Source organism: Danio rerio, chromosome 5, assembly GCF_052040795.2.
Source record: "Danio rerio strain M-AB ecotype USA chromosome 5, GRCz13ab, whole genome shotgun sequence".
Lineage (NCBI taxonomy): Eukaryota > Metazoa > Chordata > Actinopteri > Cypriniformes > Danionidae > Danio > Danio rerio.
This window is the reverse complement of record NC_141025.1, coordinates 69,707,544-69,729,813: the sequence shown is the minus strand read 5'-3', so window position 1 is coordinate 69,729,813 and position 22,270 is coordinate 69,707,544. Positions and strand designations below refer to the sequence as shown.

At 35.7% G+C, this 22,270-nt stretch overlaps 1 protein-coding gene across 8 annotated transcripts in view; it reads right to left on the bottom strand.

Moving 5' to 3' along the window:
* abr (ABR activator of RhoGEF and GTPase) overlaps positions 1 to 22,270 on the bottom strand; it is a 338,299-nt gene that overhangs the window by 206,107 nt on the left and 109,922 nt on the right. For 7 of the 8 annotated variants that reach the window (XR_015490409.1, XR_015490412.1, XR_015490411.1 and 4 more), the window contains 1 exon segment: positions 735 to 913. Coding sequence is in view for 5 of the 8 variants with exons in the window: in NM_001368694.1 (NP_001355623.1) it covers positions 735 to 913 (179 nt within the window). In the remaining 3 variants the exon portion in view is untranslated. 8 annotated transcript variants of the gene reach the window in all.

The following is a 22,270-nucleotide window of genomic DNA, read 5'->3' as shown; positions in this document are numbered from 1 at the left end:
GGTTTACAATATTCAAGTTCGGCCCACAGAAAAAGTTTGGGCACCCCTGGTCTAAAGCAATGATATGAATTTATTGTGACGATTTTTTTTTTTATTTAATTCTTTTCACGTGTAGAGTACAGTACAAATCCCTACTACTCCGCAGTGACTTGCTATTGTTCTGGCATTAGAAGTTGCCATTATATTCACAATACTGAGACAGATTTGATGGCCTGCAGCTATAAAAGTGATTTAGCAAAACAAGCAGAGCGTAATTTGTCAAGTCAATAAAGCACACCCAAGCGAAAGTGAAAGCGATGAAGAGTGTGATGTTGAGAGATTGTGAGTTGACATTTACAACAAAGCCTTGTGAAAAAGACAGTGAAGTTCATCAGATCCTCAACCGAATGCTTCCTGCAGGATCAGTGCTCTTAGATTAAAGTGTGTTAGTGTTTGTGTGTGTGTGCAGCATCCATTCAGACATTAGCAGAACATATTGCAGACTCAATTCCAAACAAATCTGATTCGACGTTATCATATCCTCTTTGCATGATGTCATCTTAAAGGAAAAGTTCAATCAGAAATGAGAGTTCTGTCATTAGGCCCACTGTTAGGCCCACTCACTTGTGTGAGTCACACTGAAAATTAATAATATTTAGGGGTTGGTGTGTGATGAGGCAGGGGAGAGAAGAGGTTTTAAGTTCTTTTAACCAAAACACAATCACACACACACACATAGAAAGATGCACTCGTACCCCAGACAGCAGCCCTTCTGGTGGTGTAGGAGAAACGGCCTCTCCATCTTGTCCTCGAGCGCAGAGATGAGGAGACATGGTGGGCGACTCATCGATAAAGGGCATCGTTTCTGAGCCATCTTGAGACTTCCTGTCCTCCGCAGGATCTCCCTCGTAGCCATCAGTGTTGTAGTTAAAGTCTGCGATGGACAAATGAAACACAAAGATGTAAATTAGAGCAACCAGCATTACAGATGGACAGACATGCTAGTAGCTATTTAATAATAAAATATTTAAAAATAAAAAGCATGCTTGAAACTGTTGATACCGGCACTTTAACATGCTGTTATTTGTTACAGTATTTCAAATTAGATTGTGCACCACACCTACTACTTTAATTATCAATATTATTCCGTTTATATTCCGCATAATATTCTGTTATAATATTACATTTAAGTCATAAGGCAGAGGCTTTTGTCCAAAATGACCTCTGTTGTTTTTATCTATGATTGTCAATTGTATTTTATGCGCACACACAATTGATGTCGTTTAGTAATACTGATTCACATTGCAAGATCTAGGTAAGTGAAAATATCTTAGTGACTCCTTGCCAGTATTGTACCTTAAAAAAACAATAACAACGGGAAATCATTCATATTTAATGTGAGTTTGCTAGGTGAGGTGACATGAACAATGAACATCTACTGCAATGCCAAGCAACCAGATGAGCACATACTACCAATATGATCTACATCCATTCGTCCATCTACCCTTCCATCCATCATCTGACAAACTGAATCTAGCACTGAATCGCACTATAAATATGTGCTTCAGGACATTATTTCCTCCCCCAAAAAATGATAATACCTTGCATGTTTCAGATGGTTAATCCACTAGAGGGCGCTGTCTACATTTTTGCAAGTTTAAATTACATTACTTAGGATACGTTTTGGCGTACGTTTCAGATATACATCCTTCTTGTACATGCCCACTAGAAGCAGGTGCTTGTCGTACAGATTAGCTAACAAAACACTGACCTTAAAGGCTGGTTTATACTTCTGCGTCAAGTGTACAGCAAGACCCACGGCGCCTGTCTTGCACGTAGTTGTGCATTTATACTTCTGTGTGCTGCTTGGTTTGTTCTACAAAAACACTTTCAAAATGGGAGTAGGTTTTTATGTTCGGCTGTGTCGAATTTTTTTGTGAGTGTTTTAATTTTTCTGTAAGCTACCTGAATGTATAAGCAGCTAAAACTCGCTGATTCAGAGGCGAGAACTGGCGGATGTGCAACAACATTAACCATAAGGTAAACACAAAACAACAATTTTGATCTAGAGTTGCTTCACGGGACTCAACACTTGTAAACACTCGCTCCAGCGGGCTTTTGCGGCTCTCGGTTCCGCCCACACTGGTAACAGCTACCAAGCTGACCAATCACAGAGCTTGCGCTACACATCGTTGCGACATGTACTTACATTTTTTTGGGAGGTGCACATCAGCATTGGCATCAGCTAGGGCATACATGTGCGCTTTACGCAGAAGTATAAATCAGCCTAAACCCTTCTATAAACCCAACCAATAGTGTTTTCAAAAATTAACATACAAGAAAAGTGCACTGTTATTACAGTTTTACATGGCTCATCTCTACTTTTGAAACTGTGCTTCACCAGACTTGAACCAGAGTCCACTGCATCACAAGTACCACACCGTACAAGCTAAGCTACCGAGCAAACTGACCACAGCAGAAAAGTTGTTCATATGGAGATAGATAAGAGAGGCGAATGTATTAAAATACAAATTATAGGCACAAAGTCATTTTCTAGTATTTATTTGGTGTCGAGCAAAGAACTGCACAAAAATAATCCTTTATTTGATGATAATATATCATTAATGTGCAAAAGAACAAAAGTTGTTGGCATCAAACTCTTCCATAGCTTACATTTTACCTCGAAACTGCATTCAAATGAACAGTAGACTGAAACATGTATTTCTAATAAGCCTATGTTGTTAACCTCACGCGTAAACAACATAGTAAAAAATGTAAACAACAGGTCTAAGGAAGAAATGGTGACATAAACAAATAAATAGCCATCCAAAATTCTGCACTATTTTGACGGTGGACTAAATGTGTTTGATGCGTGTTGTTCGATGGACTCTTACCTTTCAAAACAAACCGTGATGTAAAGCAATAAACGCGTGTGTGTCTTGTTATTACGATGATATGCACTTCATATCTAATAAGCATTTTCTGTACAACTTACACAAATTTAGCAAATGCATTCCTTATAAGCTTCCCATTGAAAAGCATCTAGCAGCAATGGCTGCTTGAGGGTTGTAGCTTTAGACTGATGTATAGTTTGTTGAGATTACTTATGTTCTTTTTGATGTAATCTATTTGTAAACATATCAATGTTCTGATGCTGACTATTATCTCCTTTTTTGGTACATGACACCACAAAAATTATGCTGAAAATAATACGAGTATAATTCCCTCATAAACTTGAAAATGGCCTACAAAGGGGAGCAAAAACCTCTTGTTAAAGTGTTTATGAGTTCAGCAGTATTCACAGGAGACGTGTCTTCATTAAAATGGAAAATGCAGTGTGTTTGTGTCAAGACACACACTCCCACATGGTCAAAGACTGGCACGTAAACAAAAGACCTGCTTGACAAGCAAACCCCGGGGGGCGGGGCCAGCCCGTCTGTCACCATGGCATTCCCTAAAGATTGCTAACGTGACGGCCAATCATAACCAACAGACCAATTATAACTCAACCTGGTCACAACGGTGTTGCTTTCCATGTGAAAACACACAAACTGGATCAAATCAAAGGTGCAAAATTCAGACTAATGCAACAAGACGAAGCATCAGTTGCACAGATCTTCTAACTGGTTTGTCTATAAAGGGGCTTGTTGTAATAGAGCAGAGGAAATAACGACTCCGTTGAGCTGCTGAGCAGGAAATTGGTTGAATGTGGGTCAACAGGCTCTCACATCCGCTCTGCCTACAGCACATGAACACAGGGTCAAAACAACCTGCACTGGCCAGAGCCAATCTACTGCAGGTCATGCTCAATATTGTGCTATTCTTACTGCCATTGCACTTTCGTATATCAATAGTGTAATAGATCACATTTAGCTATCCTCATATATTTCTGGGAATTGAAAGCTAGACATGGAAGACGCAAAACGCTGGGTTCCACACAGTTCCTTAAGGGGATTGAATATAAAACAATTAAGTTGTCCAGTGTTTAAACTCATTTTGAATAAGTAGTTTGAACAAGTCATTGTTTCAGTGAACAAATATGCACAGAATAGGTGAAATATTAATTAATTCAACATGTAAAATAAAAAAAAAACATAATTTAAACATTTTTAAAGCAAATCAACATATTTTAACATTTATTTGTTCAAAATGCCATTATTGTGATGACAATTAAGCAACGTACTGCCTTGTTTTTAATGCTATATCATTAATTTATGCTGATTTACAAAAAAAGCTAATTTATTGTACATTTTATTACAATAAAATAATACAGCAATAAACTTAATGTTGTTTAAAAACTGAATAAATTGTAATTGTAATTGTAACTGACAACAATGGAAAAATACCGTTGTATGATGCATTTTGAGTACACTACTAAAAAGATTCATCAAACTGAGTGTAGCTGAGCCTTGAACGTTATCAGTAAAGCTATTCCAGAGTTTAAGAGCCATAAATGAGAAGGCTTGACCTCCTTGAGTAGAAATTGCTGTTTTGGACACAACCAGAAGCCCTGAGTTTTGAGATCTTAAGGAGCCGGTTGGATTGTAGCAAGACAGAAGACTGGTTTGCTCTTCAGTGTTTGGACTTTAAGAAGTGAAAGTAAACCACACTGAACTAAACTTAAACTCTGTAAACTGGATTGATAAAGATTCAATTTACTAGAAGTTCTTTGTAAAGCTGCTTTGACACAAATCCACGTTGTAAAAGTGCTGTCTGAGCCTCGAACATTATCAGGAAGACTATTCCAGAGTTTAGGAGCCATAAATGAGAAGTTTCAACCTCCTTTAGTAGACTTTGCTATTCTGGGTACTACCAAAACCCCTGACTTTTGAGATCTTAAGGAGCCGGTTGAATTGTAGCAAGAGAGGAGATGGATTTGCTCTTATGTGTTTGTACTTTCAGAAGTGAAAAGTAAACCACACTGAACTGAACTTCAACTCTGTAAACTGGATTGACACAGTTTCAATTTACTAGAAGTTCTATGTAAAGCTGCTTTGACACAATCCATGTTGTAAAAGTTCTGTCTGAGCCTCAAACATAATCAGGAAGGCTATTTCAGAGTTTAGGAACCATAAATGAGAAGGCTCGACCTCCTTTAGTAGACTTTGCTATTCTAGCTACTACCAAAAGCCCTGTGGTTTGAGATCTTAGAGCGGGCTCGATTGTAGCGAGACAGAACATGGATTTGCTCTTCATTGTTTGGACTTTTAGCAGTGACATTTAAACCACACTAAACTGGACTAAACTGAACTTCAGCTCTGCAAACTGGACTAACGCAGTTTCAATTTACTAGAACTTCTATGTTAAGCTGCTTTGACACAATCTACATTGTAAAAGCGCTATAGAAATAAACAAAAATTCAATTAAATGCAATAATAATACAGGTTTAGTCTTTGTTGTTAACAATAATAAAAATAAGATTAATATGTTAGTTCACGTTAACTCCCAGTGCATACATAATGCAAATTCTGAACAATTCTATAAAATATGAATTTAACAGTTACATTGATCACTAGTCATAGTTAAAAGAAGTACTCTATGAATATGTGTAGACTATATGAGTAAACATCCCCCCCCCCCCCCCCCCCAAAAAAAAAGCATAAAACACACACAGACATGAGCAAAAAAACTGTCATAATGAGTCTACAGTCTTCGTATGGAAATTTCCAGCTATTTTAAATATCATATCCAAACACAAACACAGACAAAGCCGGTCTGTGTGACCGAAGTAAAACTAAACACCAAAAACACACTGATGAAGCTTTAATCTGTACTTCCTCCTTTCAAAAACACATTATACCCCTTATAAAGCAGTAAACACGCAGCACATAGTCCTGTTTGGCCTTGATGACTGGTTAAAGTGTTTAGACAGTGTAGATGGAAAGAGAAATCGATTGGTGCGTCGGCAAACCTGAAGTGCGGCTTTGGCAGAGAGATACACAGACACACACACATTAGGAGACACGCACTGCATTAGGAGATTTAAGCAGCTGATTTCTGGAGCATCCTAAATCCAAATAGGCATTTGAAGAGATTTACAAATGTCACACATAAAGTAGTGTGGGGGCTATCAGTGTAAGCATTTAAGCTAAACAACATGGGACATAGTGTCTCTAAATATTTCCATTAAATACCGTGAAAACAACCCTATATTTGACGATAATATGTCCATGAAAATATCATTAATGTGAAAAGGAAAACAAGTTGTTGCAGTAATACTGTTCTATTGCAAATGGACGCAAGCTACCAAACTTCAAACACCTAAACATCCCCTAAAATAAAAAAGCACAGCAATGAACATTCACAAAACTTAATCCGTCTTACCATGGGGTGAAATGATGGATCTCAGGACACATGCCACCTCAAAAAAGAAAGCCATGTGGGCTAAATTTTAGAGGCTAAGCAAACATTAGCAACCAGACCTCATCTTACCAAACCAACAATGAGCACACACACACATACAGGTGGCTGTAGCAAGCAGGAACTACTGAAAAGCATTTATTCAAATATATGGAAATAAAATCCAATGTAAACAGGAGGCAGAGCTGCGTGGTTTATAGAAACAGTTTACTGGCAGCACAAAAGCCTGGAGCTTTAAATAAAGCCTGCTCAAAAGATTTACACACAATACAAAACATGACAAAGTAGCAAAAAAGAAATCATGTTGGACAATACATATTCCTCTTCCCTGGGAAACAGAGCAATATTTATGTCTGTTTAATGAAAAAATTAAACTCATTAAATTACAACAGCGCAGCCATTTTCTTAAAAATAACTGCCAGAGATACCGGGAAAGCCATCATGGTTGTATCTAAAGACAGAAAGTTTGAACCTAAATGCTTAAGTTAGAAAAATGCCAACACTGAAAAGAGACAGGGCGAGGCAGTAGCGCAGTAGGTAGTGCTGTTGCCTCACAGCAAGAATGTCGCTGGGTTGCTGGTTCGAACCTCGACTTAGTTGGTGTTTCTGTGTGGAGTTTGCATGTTCTCCCTGCCTTCGCGTGGGTTTCCTCCGGGTGCTCCGGTTTCCCCCACAGTCCAAAGACATGCGGTACAGGTGAATTGGGTAGGCTAAATTGTCCATAGTGTATGAGTGCGTGTGTGTGTGTGAATGTGAGTGTGGATGTTTCCCATAGCTGGAAGGGCATCCGCTGCGTAAAAAACTAGCTGGATAAGTTTGGTTCATTCCGCTGTGGTGACGCCGGATTAATAAAGGGATTAAGCCGACAAGATAAAAAATGAATGAATGAATGAATGAAAAGAGACATGTACCGTTTACCATCTTACCATCTGCTATTAGGGATGCAACGATTATAGATTTTGGTTGTACGATTCCAGTCTGAGAAATAATCACGGTTTTACGATTATTACAATTATTTTGCATTCATTAATTTCAAAACACTACAAGTTCAGAAAATCACATGAAAACTCCTCATATTTTAAAGTGTTATTTATTGCTGCTCAGTAACCAATTAATGCAGCACAAAATATTAATAAGCAACAGACAATTTTTCTTTTTTGTGCTTAAAAATAAGTAAAAGTTTTGACATTTAAACATACATAATTTTTACTCTGTAAACATTATGGATGCCACGGTTCTCAATATAATATTGAACCGTACAGTACAACCTCCACGGTTTAATACGCGCTTGTAAATTGCGGTTTTCTCGGTTTTGCGTTTATATAATTTGTGTGTGTTTTATATTTCCCCGAATTGACTGTTTGCCTGTAAGTCCATGAGCTGAGATGAGGAAACTCCTCCCCGCGAGTAAATCTCCAATCACTATGCTCAAATGTTAACATGGTGAGCGGAAGTGAAGTGAGGTTGAGGCAACAGTACAAGGAAGCGCTGGCAAAGTGAGGCAACAGTACGAGAAATCGCCGGCATTCAAATCTGCGTTGTGAGAACATTTGGTTTTGCCGGTAAGTAAAATGCCAATAAAAGAAAAAAAACTGTGAACAAAAAATAACTGTGAGATAATTAAGATGGTTTATTTATGTTTACTTAAGTACAAATATGCTTATTTGAAATGGCCAATTTATCTTTATTAACTTTACTTACTTTCAAAGTGTAGGATTTTATGTGTTCCCCGGTTTGTACATGGGATACCAGCAGCTGTGAGATTTCACTGTATTGTTTTTTTATACAATACAGAACTAGTGTGCTTTTTTGGCTTTTAAGTAAAACAAAATGAGTATTGCTATAAATCGTTTTTATTTTATTCTCCTTAACCCCTTACTGTTCCTATTGCCTATAGAATAAAAAAAAACACGTGTCAAGCCATGAGAACCGTACCAAAACCGAAAACCGTGTTAAAAAACCCGAGGTATGTATTGAACCGTAGGCTAACTGTATTGTTGAATCCCTAGTAAATAATAATAATAATAATAATAATAATAATAATAATAGTAATGACAGAAAAATGAATAAATAAATAAATAAATTGTATTTGTCTAATGCAGGGATTGAAATTCACTTTTTTTCTTGGTAAACCGTTGCTCCCAACTTCAACAATTTTGGGAGCACCCACCAAAAAAGAATGAGCACCACTGCAAATTGTAAATTAACAGATTTCTTGTATTTAAATACAACATCAATCAGGACTAACAAAAAACAGAAACAACTAACTAATTCTGTTATGACTTATTGATATTTGTGCAATATTTGCTAAATTAATGTCTAATAATTATAAAATATTAATGATGACAATGATGATAATAATGAAAAATTATCATGCTGCCTTGAATGCGAGTTATCAGCTATAAAAAAAAAGTCCAACTGTTACATTATGACCAATAAATCAATGGCTGGCATTAAACAAAAATGAAGCATAGCAGTAAGAAATACACATTTGTTTTCATGTCCATTTGTTGTACTATTGTTTTTATACACGTCTATATAATAACCAGAAAGAACGGACAAAGGAAAGGAAGAAAAGCCTCACTTCTGCCACTATTTAAAAGTTTTGGTTTGTGTCATGTTAAATGCTCAGTCTCGTTATGCGCTGATTTTCATTTTTCTGTGTTTGTGGAAAACAGCAGGCGAGTCAGCCGGCCCAATATATGTGTGGCGCAGAGCAGGATTCTCGCGATGACCACCTGTGCAATAACATTCTTTGTCATGAGCTGACGTTACAACTTATACTTAGTAAAGTTGAGCTTCTTTAGCAAAGATCTATACCAGGCATGGGCAAACTTGATCCTCGAGGGCCGGTGTCCCTGCAGAGTTTTGTTCCAACTCTAATCAAACACACCTGCTTGTAGATTTCTAGTGATCTTGAAGACACTGATCAGCTTGTTCACGTGTGTTTGATTAGTTTTGGAGCTAAACTGTGCAGGAAACGGGCCCTCAAGGACCGAGTTTGCCCATTCCTGATCTATACACTGTTAGATTTTACATTTAGCGTACATTTGCGCTGAACACGCAGTGAATGCAATGCATTGAGATTCGGGCCATTAAACACTTGATCCACTCCGAGTCTTTCAGCGATCTCTGCGAAAACATTGGATTGATCCCAGCTGGCGGATCAACATTCACCACATGATCGCTCTCATTGGGGTCAATATTTGTAACTTTAAGTGGGGTTGCAAACCTGTGTAATTTTCATTGCTTCTTCCTCAAACTTCAGACGTTTGCAGTTTCCGCGGTCACACAAGCAGAAACGTTTGTTTTGTGCAGAATTGCGGTGTTGAGAAGCCTTTACGATTAATTAACTGTTACGAAATAAATCGCACTTAAAAATGAAACCGGTTAATAGTAGCATCCCTAATACCTACACACAGTTCTGTTCAAACAGCTTCCAAAAGTTGATTTTCATCATAGGTGCCCTTTAAAGTCTGCACCTTTAAAATACTTTATCTCATTTTGTCACAAAAAGTCATGATGAAATTAAATTGTGAAATCAAAATCATGAATCGTATCGAATTGCGAGTTCCAGTCCTACAATTCACTTACATGAACAACTATATCAAATTACATCATTATTTTGATCAGCTTATCATGCTTAACTGTCCACTAGAAGTCAAATTATCTCCCAAAAAAAATCCAGTTTTCTTCAAGCAACATATGTAACGTCTTGGAAATGATGTATAGTGGGCATCCTGTTTCTTGAGTGGTCTAAAGTGCATCTGTAAAACGTGATTTGAAGCCATTTTCCAGCAGACAAGAAGAAGTGTTCAGGCGTAAACAGTAAAAGGCCTTTAATAGTTGTTTACTGTCCTGCTTTCCATAAGGGAAAGGTCAAGAGTCCGGGTCTTTGTGAAGTGCTGTGTGAGAGTTATCTTACTAGCACACAATCCTGTTAAAACACCCCACATGAATGCTGATTACAGGCTGACTCTTTGTGATATGAATGAAACGAAACACACACATCTGCTTACTGTCAAACTACATTCGCTTTCACAGACCTCTGCTATTAAGAGGATAAGCTGGATGGGGCGTTTTTATGGAGCACATCGAGATCGGTTTAACACTGTTTTCAGGGCAAAATACATCTGAAATATGTCATGCTACTTTTGCTTTACTCACAAATAAATAAATAAATAAATAATTCACACTTATGTTCACACTGAATAATTTTTTTTATGCCAACAAAAATAGCTCTAAACAAAACTATAGTAGAACCTTTCTGCATTTCAGAGAAATGTTACAACATTTGTGCTACTCAGAAATAAATAAATAAATAAATAAATAAATAAATAAAGGTCACACTGAATCTGTTTTTACAGAAACAAAAGTAGTTCCAAACAAAACTGGAGTAGGACCTTCTCAGAGAAATTTGGCTACTTTTCAACACTCATAAATAAATAAAATAAATAAATAAATAAATGTTACAACATTTGTGCTTCTTACAAATAAGTAAATAAATAAATATAGTTCAGACTAAATTGTTTTTTAACACCAACAAAAATAGTTTCAAACAAAACTTGAGTAGAATCTTTTTGCATCTCACAGTAATGTGGCTACTTTTGCATTTCTCACTAACAAACAAGCCAACAAACAAACAAACAAACAAACAAACAAACAAACAAACAAACAAACAAGTTAGCATTAAATCTTTTTTTTAATTCAAAACAAAATAGTTCCAAACAAAACCGCGATAACAGTAATGTGGCTACTTTTAAACAAACAAAAACCACACAAAAAATGAACAAACAAAAAGTTTGCATTAAATCTTTTTTACACCAACAAATATAACTCAAAACAAAACCGCAATAGAACCTTTCTTCAACTCAGAGAAATGTGGCTACTATTGCAATGAATCTTTTTTTCTTTACGCCAACAAAAGTAGTTCCAAAAAAACTACTGAAAATTTTAATACTCACAAATAAATAAATAAATAAATAAATAAATAAATAAATAAAGATTGAATGTTTTTTTTTCTCCAACAAAAAAACTTCCTATCAAAGCTGGAGTAGAACCCTTGAGTAATGTGGTTACTTTTGCGTTTCTCACCAATAAATAAATAGTTCAGACTGAATAGGTTTTTTTTTAATGCCAACAAAAACAGTTCCTAATAAATCTGGAGTAGATCCTTACCACATGCCAGTGTAATGTGGTGTTTTATTTCTGGTGTTTTTGAACAAACCACTTTATCGCTGAACAAATCAATGATTTAACGATCCGACACTCACTTGCTTCATTTACAAGCAAATCAAAATAACAAATTGTTTGAATAAATGATTCAAAGAATCCCTCATTATAACTGCCACTACACATTTATTTTAATATTTAGGCCTAAATCAACCATTTAATTGCAGGAAAACAGCAAAATATGATTTATCAAAATATCAACCAACCCTAACAGTGAGTATTAAATACCCCAGTGTGATTTCAGCAGCTATAAATGAGCAGTCCAATCAAACTCAGAGTGACAGGTAGGAAGAAAGTTCCAGCAGTTATGCCGACTCTAAGGAAATTTAATTCTGCCACTCTGATGATTTAACACCAAGCGATCTGTGCTCACAAAACGCCAGAAAGTTTCTACTGAAAGTAAATGTGACCCATAACTCACTCACAGTCTGTAATGAAGCAAAATACTCTGGAGGACACATAAAACCAGTGTCATCAATCATGTGCGTGTCTGCCAGTCTGTGTATTATACGTAAAGGATTGTGTGACCTGCTTTAGCATCAATTTATCAAATAAAACTGTATGCAAAACAGTTGTGCAATCACTCCAAGCTAAGCAACATATTCTTGCACTCAGAAAATGGTCAGAATTGGTTCACTAAGATATAAGTTAAGCATCTTTTGCGCACCTGAAGCTGCATTTATTTGACCATTAACTTTATTTTAAAGCATATCCAAGGCCTGACTATTTCGCTCCATGTTATGCTAATGAGTCATCATGCTGCATCAGTGTGGATGACAGACTAAACGTCTAATGATGTCAAAGTATAAACTACAATACAACAATTAGACTCACACAACCACACACACAGTATGAGCACACACGGATCAGTCCTGATGGGCTGCCACAGACCCTTCAGCCCCTTCACCGTCAATCAGCTGCTTGTTTCTATGCCGAGTGCCCAGGCTGCCATGACAACTTGAGTTTCTTCTGAATGCGAATGAGAGCCTCTTGAATATGAAACAAAGCGCTATTTATAGACAGCAAGTGGGTTTATACAGTGAACATCCCATTTAACCACAAGATACGCACTGATATACAGTATACAGTACGTCAGCTCATGGGGAAGAAAAAATAAAACATCAGCCTTAAAAAAATGATATCAATTAGAGAAAATAAAACACCATCAAGGTTTTTGGCGATGATTAACGCCTAAAAACTCACTCATCATTCGGCTCAGTTCCTGTTTTATCAAGAGTTTTCACCATGGAATGAACCAAATACTCTAGCATTTGCTTTATTCTCTTACCTAAAAACTACTTTACAAAATATACAATGCAATAACTTACAAAATATTGTGTTTATCATTTTAAAGGTCCAGAGAAACTAAAGATGCTTTTATATAATTTTAAATTAAATTAAATTAACATTAAATGTGTATTTTTCTTTGTTTTGTTTGTTGTGATTTAATTTAATTCAATTCGATTCGATTCGATTCAATTCGATTCAATTCAATTCAATTCAATTCAATTCAATTCAATTTAATTTAATTTAATTTAATTTAATTTAATTTAATTTAATTTAATTTAATTTAATTTAATTTAATATTTTATTTTATTCATTTTCGTTTTGACTTAGCTCCTTTATTAATCAGGGGTCGGCACAGCGGAAAAAAAACTATCCAACATACACTATGGCCAATTTAGCTTACCCAATTCACCTATAGCGCATATATTTGGACTGTGGGGGAACCCAGAGCTTTTATAATGTAATTATATTTTATTTTTTACACTGCTGGGTAGTAACTGGTTACAAAGTAATGATATCAGAACTCATTTTTAGATTACATTACAAGGTCATAAACCAACTTCTCTGGCATATGTTTGATTCTCTCACCTAAAAACTACCGTACAAAATATACAATGCAATACAGAACAAATTACGCTTTTGAATTGCATTATGGGACCTTGATCTTTCTACCAATAACTTTTACTCTTGAAAAGTTGGAAAAAACTACCTTTAATAACATTTTTAATAGTTCAAAAAAGGGCTGCACCATATTGGAAAAATCCCACATTCTGATGTTTTATTTTTCTGTGATATATATTGTGATATGAATACAATTTCAGCAGATGACTTGGAGAGCTCCATTTGGAATTAAATCCTTCATTCAGATTGATTGGTATAATCTTGTAGTGGAGTGAATCAATTTTAATTGCATGTATAAATAAATAAGATAGAGCAAAGATAAAAGTGTAATAAGCAGTGCTTTATGGTTTCTAAAGAGTGAAACAGCAGTCAGATATTCAGGTACAGTAATTGAATATTCAATGGTAATGTAAAACAACATTCATTGCTGACCGACTATAGTCCCAACCTAACACTGTAGATATTGGGGTGAGACTATTGCGAATGCACACATTGTAATACGATATATTGTGCAGCCCTAGTTTAAAGTGATATATTGTCTGGGCTGGTGTTGTATATTATGGTATGAAAACCTTGTAATAAACTGCCAGTGCATTTTCTGTTATTTTACCGACTTATTTCTCTATATTATACTTCTTATAAAATACAGTACTCAACAATAAGGGCTGCCCGATGGGCCGGGGCCAGCGTGATAAATGCTCGGGACAGTAGACAGAATCGTTTCTGGCCCTATCAGGGCAGTGCTGCCTTGTCACAAAATTTTAATGTGTCTGCGACTATTTGTCAATTGCATGCAAATACAGTCTTAGAATTGAGAAACAATTTGTGCATTTAAGTCTTTGAAAGCTACCTTCTCTGTGAAGTCGTAAACACCATATTGCTTTTCGGTTTCTCTTATCTGATTAGATGTTGTGAGCAGGTTATTTTTTTCCATAACCTGGTAAAAACCAGTAAAGAGAGGAGACGGCAGCATGACCGCAAACATCAAGTTATGAGGCTACAACAAAACAAAAATTTCTAACATTGTGGAAAAAAAAATGTAGTGATATTTTGCATAGTGTGCCGTCACTTTTAAGTCAGCCACTTTTTGTTTTGTGTTACGACTGGAGTTTATTTATTTATTTATTATTGCGGATTGTACTCTGTCTTTTTCTTTTGTCCCACCTTCTTGTTGTTTTTCTGTTGTTTCATAGGCTCCCATACCGGCGTGATTCCCTGTTCTGATTGGCTGCTGGTCTCAAAAGCCTGTATATAAGGGAGCTTCCAGCAGGGTTCGAAGAGCTCATTTCTGTGCGTTCGGTGTTTGGAGTGGCGCTCCTGGGTTTCCCTGACCCCTCCGGCCGATGACCAACAACCTTTGTACTGATCACCATCATATGTTAAAATATTTTTGAGAGTTTGAGCGTGTACGGGTGACCTGCCTATTTATTTGATTACTTTTGACTTTGTTTATGTTAGGGAGTAAGGTAAGATATTTGTATTTTTGTATTTGTAATAGGTAATTTAGTGTATTAACTTTATAGATTCTTTTGTTTGTTATTTTGGCCTGTGGTCACCCTGACGAAATGCTCATTTATATTAACCCCATTTTTCTATAATAAATATACTCATATATACTTTCAACTGAGTGTGTGAGTTTGGTTGTCGACCGAAGGGAATCTTTTGCTTTAAGTTTTGTTTAGTTTAGGAACTCCACCACCCCAACACATTTGTTTTTTTCTTCGTTTATTATGCCCTTTTTGTTTCCCCTAGACTTGGGGCGTAATATTTTGCAATAAAATACCTGCACATTTTCCATACTGCTATATTTTACTGCTAAATATTTTAACATTTTTCCAATATTTAAATTCTAGATTCACAAACATTACTTTGTGACACATTATTTAATATATGTGACTAAGAAATAGAAATTACCTTAAAAAGTCAAAATCTGAACCACTGGTTTAATCGGGCCAGTAGAAAAAATCCTTAGCGTTGAACCCTGAAATATATTATTTCAAACTACTAAAATGTCAGTATAAAGTCCCTTTGTTGAACTGTAGGGTCGAATTTTCAGCATTGAAAGTCGACAGAGCAGAGATCAAGGTCCCATAATGCAATTCACAACCATAAATAAATGGAAAACACTTTTAAATTAACATAAGTTTTTACAGTGCAGACTAATTATATTATACATTAAGCTTCTTACAGGAAAAAAGCCAGTATTATTATTTTCTGATGAAAGTTCTACTGTACAGCGCACATTGTCCTGAATTGTTTATTGTTGTCTGTTTACACTGAGACTGCTATGTCATCATCTGAACGAGACACACCACTTTGTCTATTTTTATGGTATGGCATCGATTTCAGATGTATTTTCCCTCCCTAAGTGGACAGTTCTTGGGCAGAATAAACTACAGTGAACAACAGACTTCATTCCCAATAATCAAAGGCCTGTCTCCAGCCAAACCTGGACTTATTAGCATGCCAGCACCTAAAATAGAATATATGCCCCAGAAAAAATAACTGAGATAACACACACACAGCTAGCAAAAGGAAAGTAAGCCTGATTTAATGATATCATGCAATCTCATTTCAACACTAGATTTAGAAATTTTAACAGCTTTAGGAGAATGTAAATGTCAAGCTACATTTGATGATAATATTGGAGGATGAGCTGAAATTATTGCACAGATGAAATCACACTGTTTTATTGTCATTGACAGTAAACTGCTTAATTCTGCATGGCTAAGCTTGTATTTTAATACATAATAACATTATCTGTGTTTATCATTTTTAAAGGTCCAGAGAAACTAAAGAGGTTTTAATTTAATTTTAATTATTTTTTTATTTACCTTTCATTTTATTTAATTTTATCTTAATATATTTTATTAGATTTTTTTTAATTTACTTTATTTTATTTTTTATTTGTTCATTCATTTTCTTTTCGGCTTAGTCCCTTTATTAATCTAGGGTCGCCACAGCGGAATGAACTTATCCAGCTTATGCGTTATACAGCGGATGCCCTGCAGCTGCAACCCATCGCTGGGAAACATCTATACACAATTATTCACACACATACACTACGGACAATTTAGCCTACCCAATTCACCTGCACCGCATGTCTTTGGACTGTGGGGGAAACCAGAGCACCCTGAGGAAACCCACGCGAACGCTGGGAGAACATGCAAACTCCACACAGAAACGCAAACTGACCCAGCTGAGGCTTGAACCAGCAACCTTCTTGCTGTGAGGTGGCAGCACTACGTACTGCGCCACCGCGTCATCTTTATTTTATTTTTTAATCTAATTTATTTAATATTTATTTTAATATTCAAAGGCTGTGCAATCTGAATAAAAAAAAAAATTTCAGTGAGTGAAGACACATGGATTGTTCCAAGATGGTGGAAATATATTGTAAACAAGTCTAAAGAAGTCAAATCGACACATTGAAAGAGTAAAACTGCCAAACAATCTTACCCAAAACCATAATCCTGCTTCCCTGGAACTTCACTTTCAAGCAAGAACACACACACACACACAAACGGGTCTGCATTTGACAGTGCACCAAATGCTCATCCATCATCCACAACTCAATGGTTTTGACTGGCCTTCCACTTACACATGCACTCCAAACCCCCTGTGTCTGCAGAAGACAGACATTACGACAGGAAGATGATTGGCTAATGTAATCAGGAGGACTAATTGCTAAATGTCTTCTAGATGAAAGGAAAGAGACGGCATGAAAGAGACAAATATCTCAACGTGAGCGAATCAAAAGGATGTGATGTTTCTACGCTATCTCACGACAATTGATACCTTCTGGATTCAGTGGCTAACTTGTATAAATTTGTACGATTTTATTTGTATAATTTAGCATGATTTGCTCATTTCCCAATTACGGTTAGGTTTAAGGGTGGGGTATGGTGCCGCAAAAAAATCTTACATTTTCGTCTTTCGAATTAGTCAATAAAGTGACAAAACGCAAAATTGTTTATTTCTTCATGAGATCAGGCTGGATGTTTATGCATGCTAATACAATAAGTAGCGATTTATGAATATTCTATAGTTTTGACATTCTTATCTTACATTCGTAAGGTCACCCTCTTTTCAAATCACTAATTGAAATGATGTCTTCATTAATTAGCCGAGGTTCAAGTATTTAAAAATATTTAATTTGTTTCTATTTAAATACTCGACAATTTTCACGTTAATAGGAATACCACATCTACTATTACAATACATTATGTTCATAAATGATGAGCAAATAGTGGTTAAATCGTATAAATTTGTATGATCTCATTCGTACAATTTAGTACGATTTGCTCATCCCCCAATGACGGTTGGGTTTAGGGGTGGGGTTTGGTGCCATGCCTCCTTTTAAAAATCGTACTTATCGTACGACTGAACTCGTTTGAATTTGTATGTATAAGCAACTAAACTGACAAAAGGTAAAATACTTACATTTCCTCGTGAGGTCAGGTTGGATGTTTATGCATGTTAATACAGGAAGTAGCGATTTACAAATATTCTATAGTTTTGACATCCTATTTTACATTTGTCAGGAAACAAACACAAATGACAGGGCTTAAAGCCTTCCTCAGTGTGCAGAGTAGTTCACTTCCTCCACCCTCTTTTCAAATCACTAATTGTATTGATGTCATCAATAATTAGCCGAGGTTTAAGTATTTAAAAAGATTTAATTTGTTTCTATTTAAATACTTGACAATTTTCACATTAATATGAATATCACATCTACTTTTTCAATACATTATGTTTATAAATGATGGGCAAATCGTGGTTAAATCGTATAAATTTGTATGATCTCATTCGTACAATTTAGTACGATTTGCTCATCCCCCAATGACGGTTAGGTTTTTTTGGTGCCACGCCTCCTTTTAAAAATCGTGCATATTTGTACGATTGAACTCCTTTAAATGTGCCACAAAACTAACAAAATGTTAAATAGTTAAGTTTCCTCATGAGATCAGGCTGAATGTTTGTGCATTTGAATACAGTAAATAGCAATCCGCACGCTTACGAATATTCTATATTTTTTACTTTTTTTTTTTTACATAGACATAAGTGTTTTGGCTCAAAGTCTTCCTAAGTGTGTCGAGTAATTCAGTTCCTCCACCTTCTTTTCAAATCACTAATTGCATTGATATTATTAATAATTAGCCCATGTTTAGTTATTAAAAAATATAGTTAATTTGCTTTCATTTTCGCAAGTCACTAGGAATATCACATCCACTTTACAATACATTAGATTTAAAAATGAAGAGCAAATCGTACAAAAATGCAAGAATGAGATACATATTAGCCACTAAATAAAAAAAAAAATTAGCAAATTGCCGTGAGATAGTGTTGGTTAAACAGCTCCAGAGAGAAGGATGTCAGCAGCTGGACTCTGCTGTGTTTGAAGAATGACTGTAATTGAATTTGCTGAGCACCGAGCGATGATTAGTCCCACCGCTGAAAAGACCAAAACACAATTCAGAGGGGATCTGAGATCACACTTCATGCTGATCCCTGCTTGAACCAGGAGATAAACTAATTCACAGATACTTATGCAGAGCTCCTTTCAGAAGAGCCCTGAGAGATCCTAGAGTTTTATTACTTAGTGTTCATTACTTAAGTTTCATTCATTTAATTGGATGTGTATAAAAATTGCCCCTTTCTGCCTTTTATAATACCCTTTTTTGTTTGTTTTTTCATGTTTTTGTGTGCTATTTTTGTTTAGTTTGATTTTGCTGATTGTTTTAATTAGATGTTCTGCCTTGTTTTATTTTGCTATTTAGTTTTTAGTTTTTTTTTGTTAAAGGCCAATCGAAACGAAATACAGACTGTTATGTCACACACAGGATCATTAATATGGATGACCCATGCTGCTTTTATTTGGCCACAATATTTCTTAATGACATTACAACAATGATTTTTTTAATACTACTAAATCCCTTTCTCATTTGGTTAAACTTTGTGACAGCAAAAAATAACTTAAATTATTTTTATTATTATTATTATTATACATTTAATCTTTCAAATATATAAAAACAGTGCAGTGAGCAAAATTTGGGACTTATATTTTAGTGTTATATACGTTAGTGCCTTAGTGTCCCACCAGTGCTGATATACAGTCATATCACACTGCTACAAATGGGATATTGCATTTATACAACAGTTTGATGGCACCATCATGTATATAAAAAAAGAAAATCAGACACAAAGAGTCTAAAAACTCTTTAGTATGTGGAACTACTTTCTTCCGCCATTCATTCACATCTGCAGCTGACATCAAAACAGCAGAGCCCCTTACTAGTTCACAAACGTCAATTTAAAGCTAGTTATTGAATGATTCTCTAGTGTAATGTCTGAAGCAGGGGTGTCCAAACTCGGTCCTAAAGGGCCGGTGTCCTGCAAAGTTTATTTCCAACCCTACTCAGACACACCTGGGCTAGCTAATCAAGCTCTTACTAGGCTTTTTAGACACATCCATGCAGGTGTGTTAAGGCAAGTTGGAGCTAAATTGCCAGATTGCTGTGGTGTTGTATGAAAAAACACATGCGGACATTTCTTCTTTCTTTTTGCCAACACAACACACATTCCTACTATGCGAGTCCCATCTCACACTCAGCACTAAATACAGCACTGCAATATACAAAAGAGAGATCGACTTAGAATATTACTTACCAGTTTAATAATGATTTGATCAGCAGCAGTAAGAAAGTACGCTGTTTTAATCTTCTAAGAGCTTATTATGCGGTCCTGTAGCCATCTTGTGGATAGACAACATCAATCGTCTTTGGTGTGCTAAGCATGGCCAGCTAATGGTCGTTGATGAGATATCTCTCAGAAATTATAAATATTTTAAAATACGCACTATTCTTAGAAAAAAATGGCATAATTGCAATCTAAACAACTACATTCACAACTAAAAAAGCCTCAAAAGTACATTATGTTGTCCAACAGCAGGAATATTTGTCAAACTGTAGAGTGTCCTCTGCTTGTTGCTGTATGCGGGCAGAATAAAAAAACAAAGCTGAAGGGGTGGTACGAGTGCTGTTACTGGCAGAATATTTTACAACTATCAGCCAATCAGATGCAAGAACCGGACACAGCTGTTGTATAAATCATGTTAATGACTTAAATATGATAAAAGACATTCACAACTTAATTCTAAAATCTCAACAGAAGTTTTGCATGTAAATTTCCCATGACAAAATGTAAAAAAAATTTAACATTTTATTATTATTTAAAAAAAAACAAAAAAAAAACAGTTGTTTTCACAAAATGAAACACAATTTTTTTTAAATTTTTAATTGTTTATATCTTTTCTATATCCTTTTTCTTATTATTCCAAGTTGATCATATGTAAAATGAACAGTCAGAATGACCACTATGGCCATTTTAGTAGTTATAGAATTCTGGTATTACCTGTAAGTGTTGAAAATATATACTTGTCTGTAGAGAAATATGCTTACTATTAAGTGTGTACACTGTAGCAAAGTAGACATGTTGTATTTTAGAAAATGTATGGCAAATTTGATCAGATTACCGCTACTGCACTGTTATATAGTTTTCACATGCTTTTTACTTTATAGACCTGAACAAAATGCCATAAAGCACAATGTATTGTAAGCAGTTTTACACATTACGGTTAAAATGGATTTGCTCTTAAAAATAACAAACCCTTCAGGCACCTTTGGGATACTTTCAATACTAAGATGTATATATTATGCAAACTGAGATGCTGCATTTAGTTCATTTCTGGCAGCTTCTATCCCTGTAAAACTGCATGGAAAGCAAACAACAAACTACTTGATATTAAATCTGAAAAACACAGCCAGTGGGAGAAATAAAAATAAATAAATAAGAGAGCAACAACAAAACAAAAAAAATGAGCGCAAAACCCTTCCTCAGCATTTCTGTGCAACTGTTCAAGCAGAATTACGTAATCTTTGGCAAGCCTCTCTCTTGCTCACTCTGTGGAAACAGAGACTCAAATAAGTGTGTGTGTGTGTGTGTGTGTGTGTGTGTGTGTGTGTGTGTGTGTGTGTGTGTGTGTGTGTGTGTGTGTGTGTGTGTGTCAGAGTCTCATCTGCCCAAGAGTTACTTAGGACACTAGGGGAATCACAGTGTGTCTTTGGGGACGTCATTATGAAAAGAATGAAGAGATGATAAGGAGATGAGAGGAATAATAAGAAAGAATGAAGGGATAATGGTATAAAGATCATAGTAATAGGGATGCAAACAATCTATCAAAAAGTATCATTATCGCGATCACAGTATATTCAATAAATGTAATTAATTTTAATTGCTGCATGCATAGGTTGTCGGTTTTTAAAATCTGACCAATCAGATGGGTGTCACCAAACAGTGTCACCATCTGTCCTTTTATGTAAAGATGAGACCATAACACACAAACACACACACACATACACATTTACTGTACCCCACCATGCGCAAATATGAGTTCACTTACGACTTCAGTAATCGATACAAACACTGTATTGAGAGCACTCACTGCCAAAGGCCAAACACACACACAAACACACTATTGAAACAACACATGAGCTGTAGTAGCAGACACAATTCCAATCAGTGTCACCATCTCAGCGTTAAATTGGAATTTTACTCTGTGGAAGCAACTCTTATGAGGAGCCAGAAGCTGTTTCCTAGAACAGACACATCTGTTTTCCACAGACTAATCACTGGTAATCTCTTTGTGCCTTACATATCCACACACACACACACAGAGACACCATATTATTTCATTCAGTTTCTCTTGATTCCCCCTGTTCATTCTTAGTTG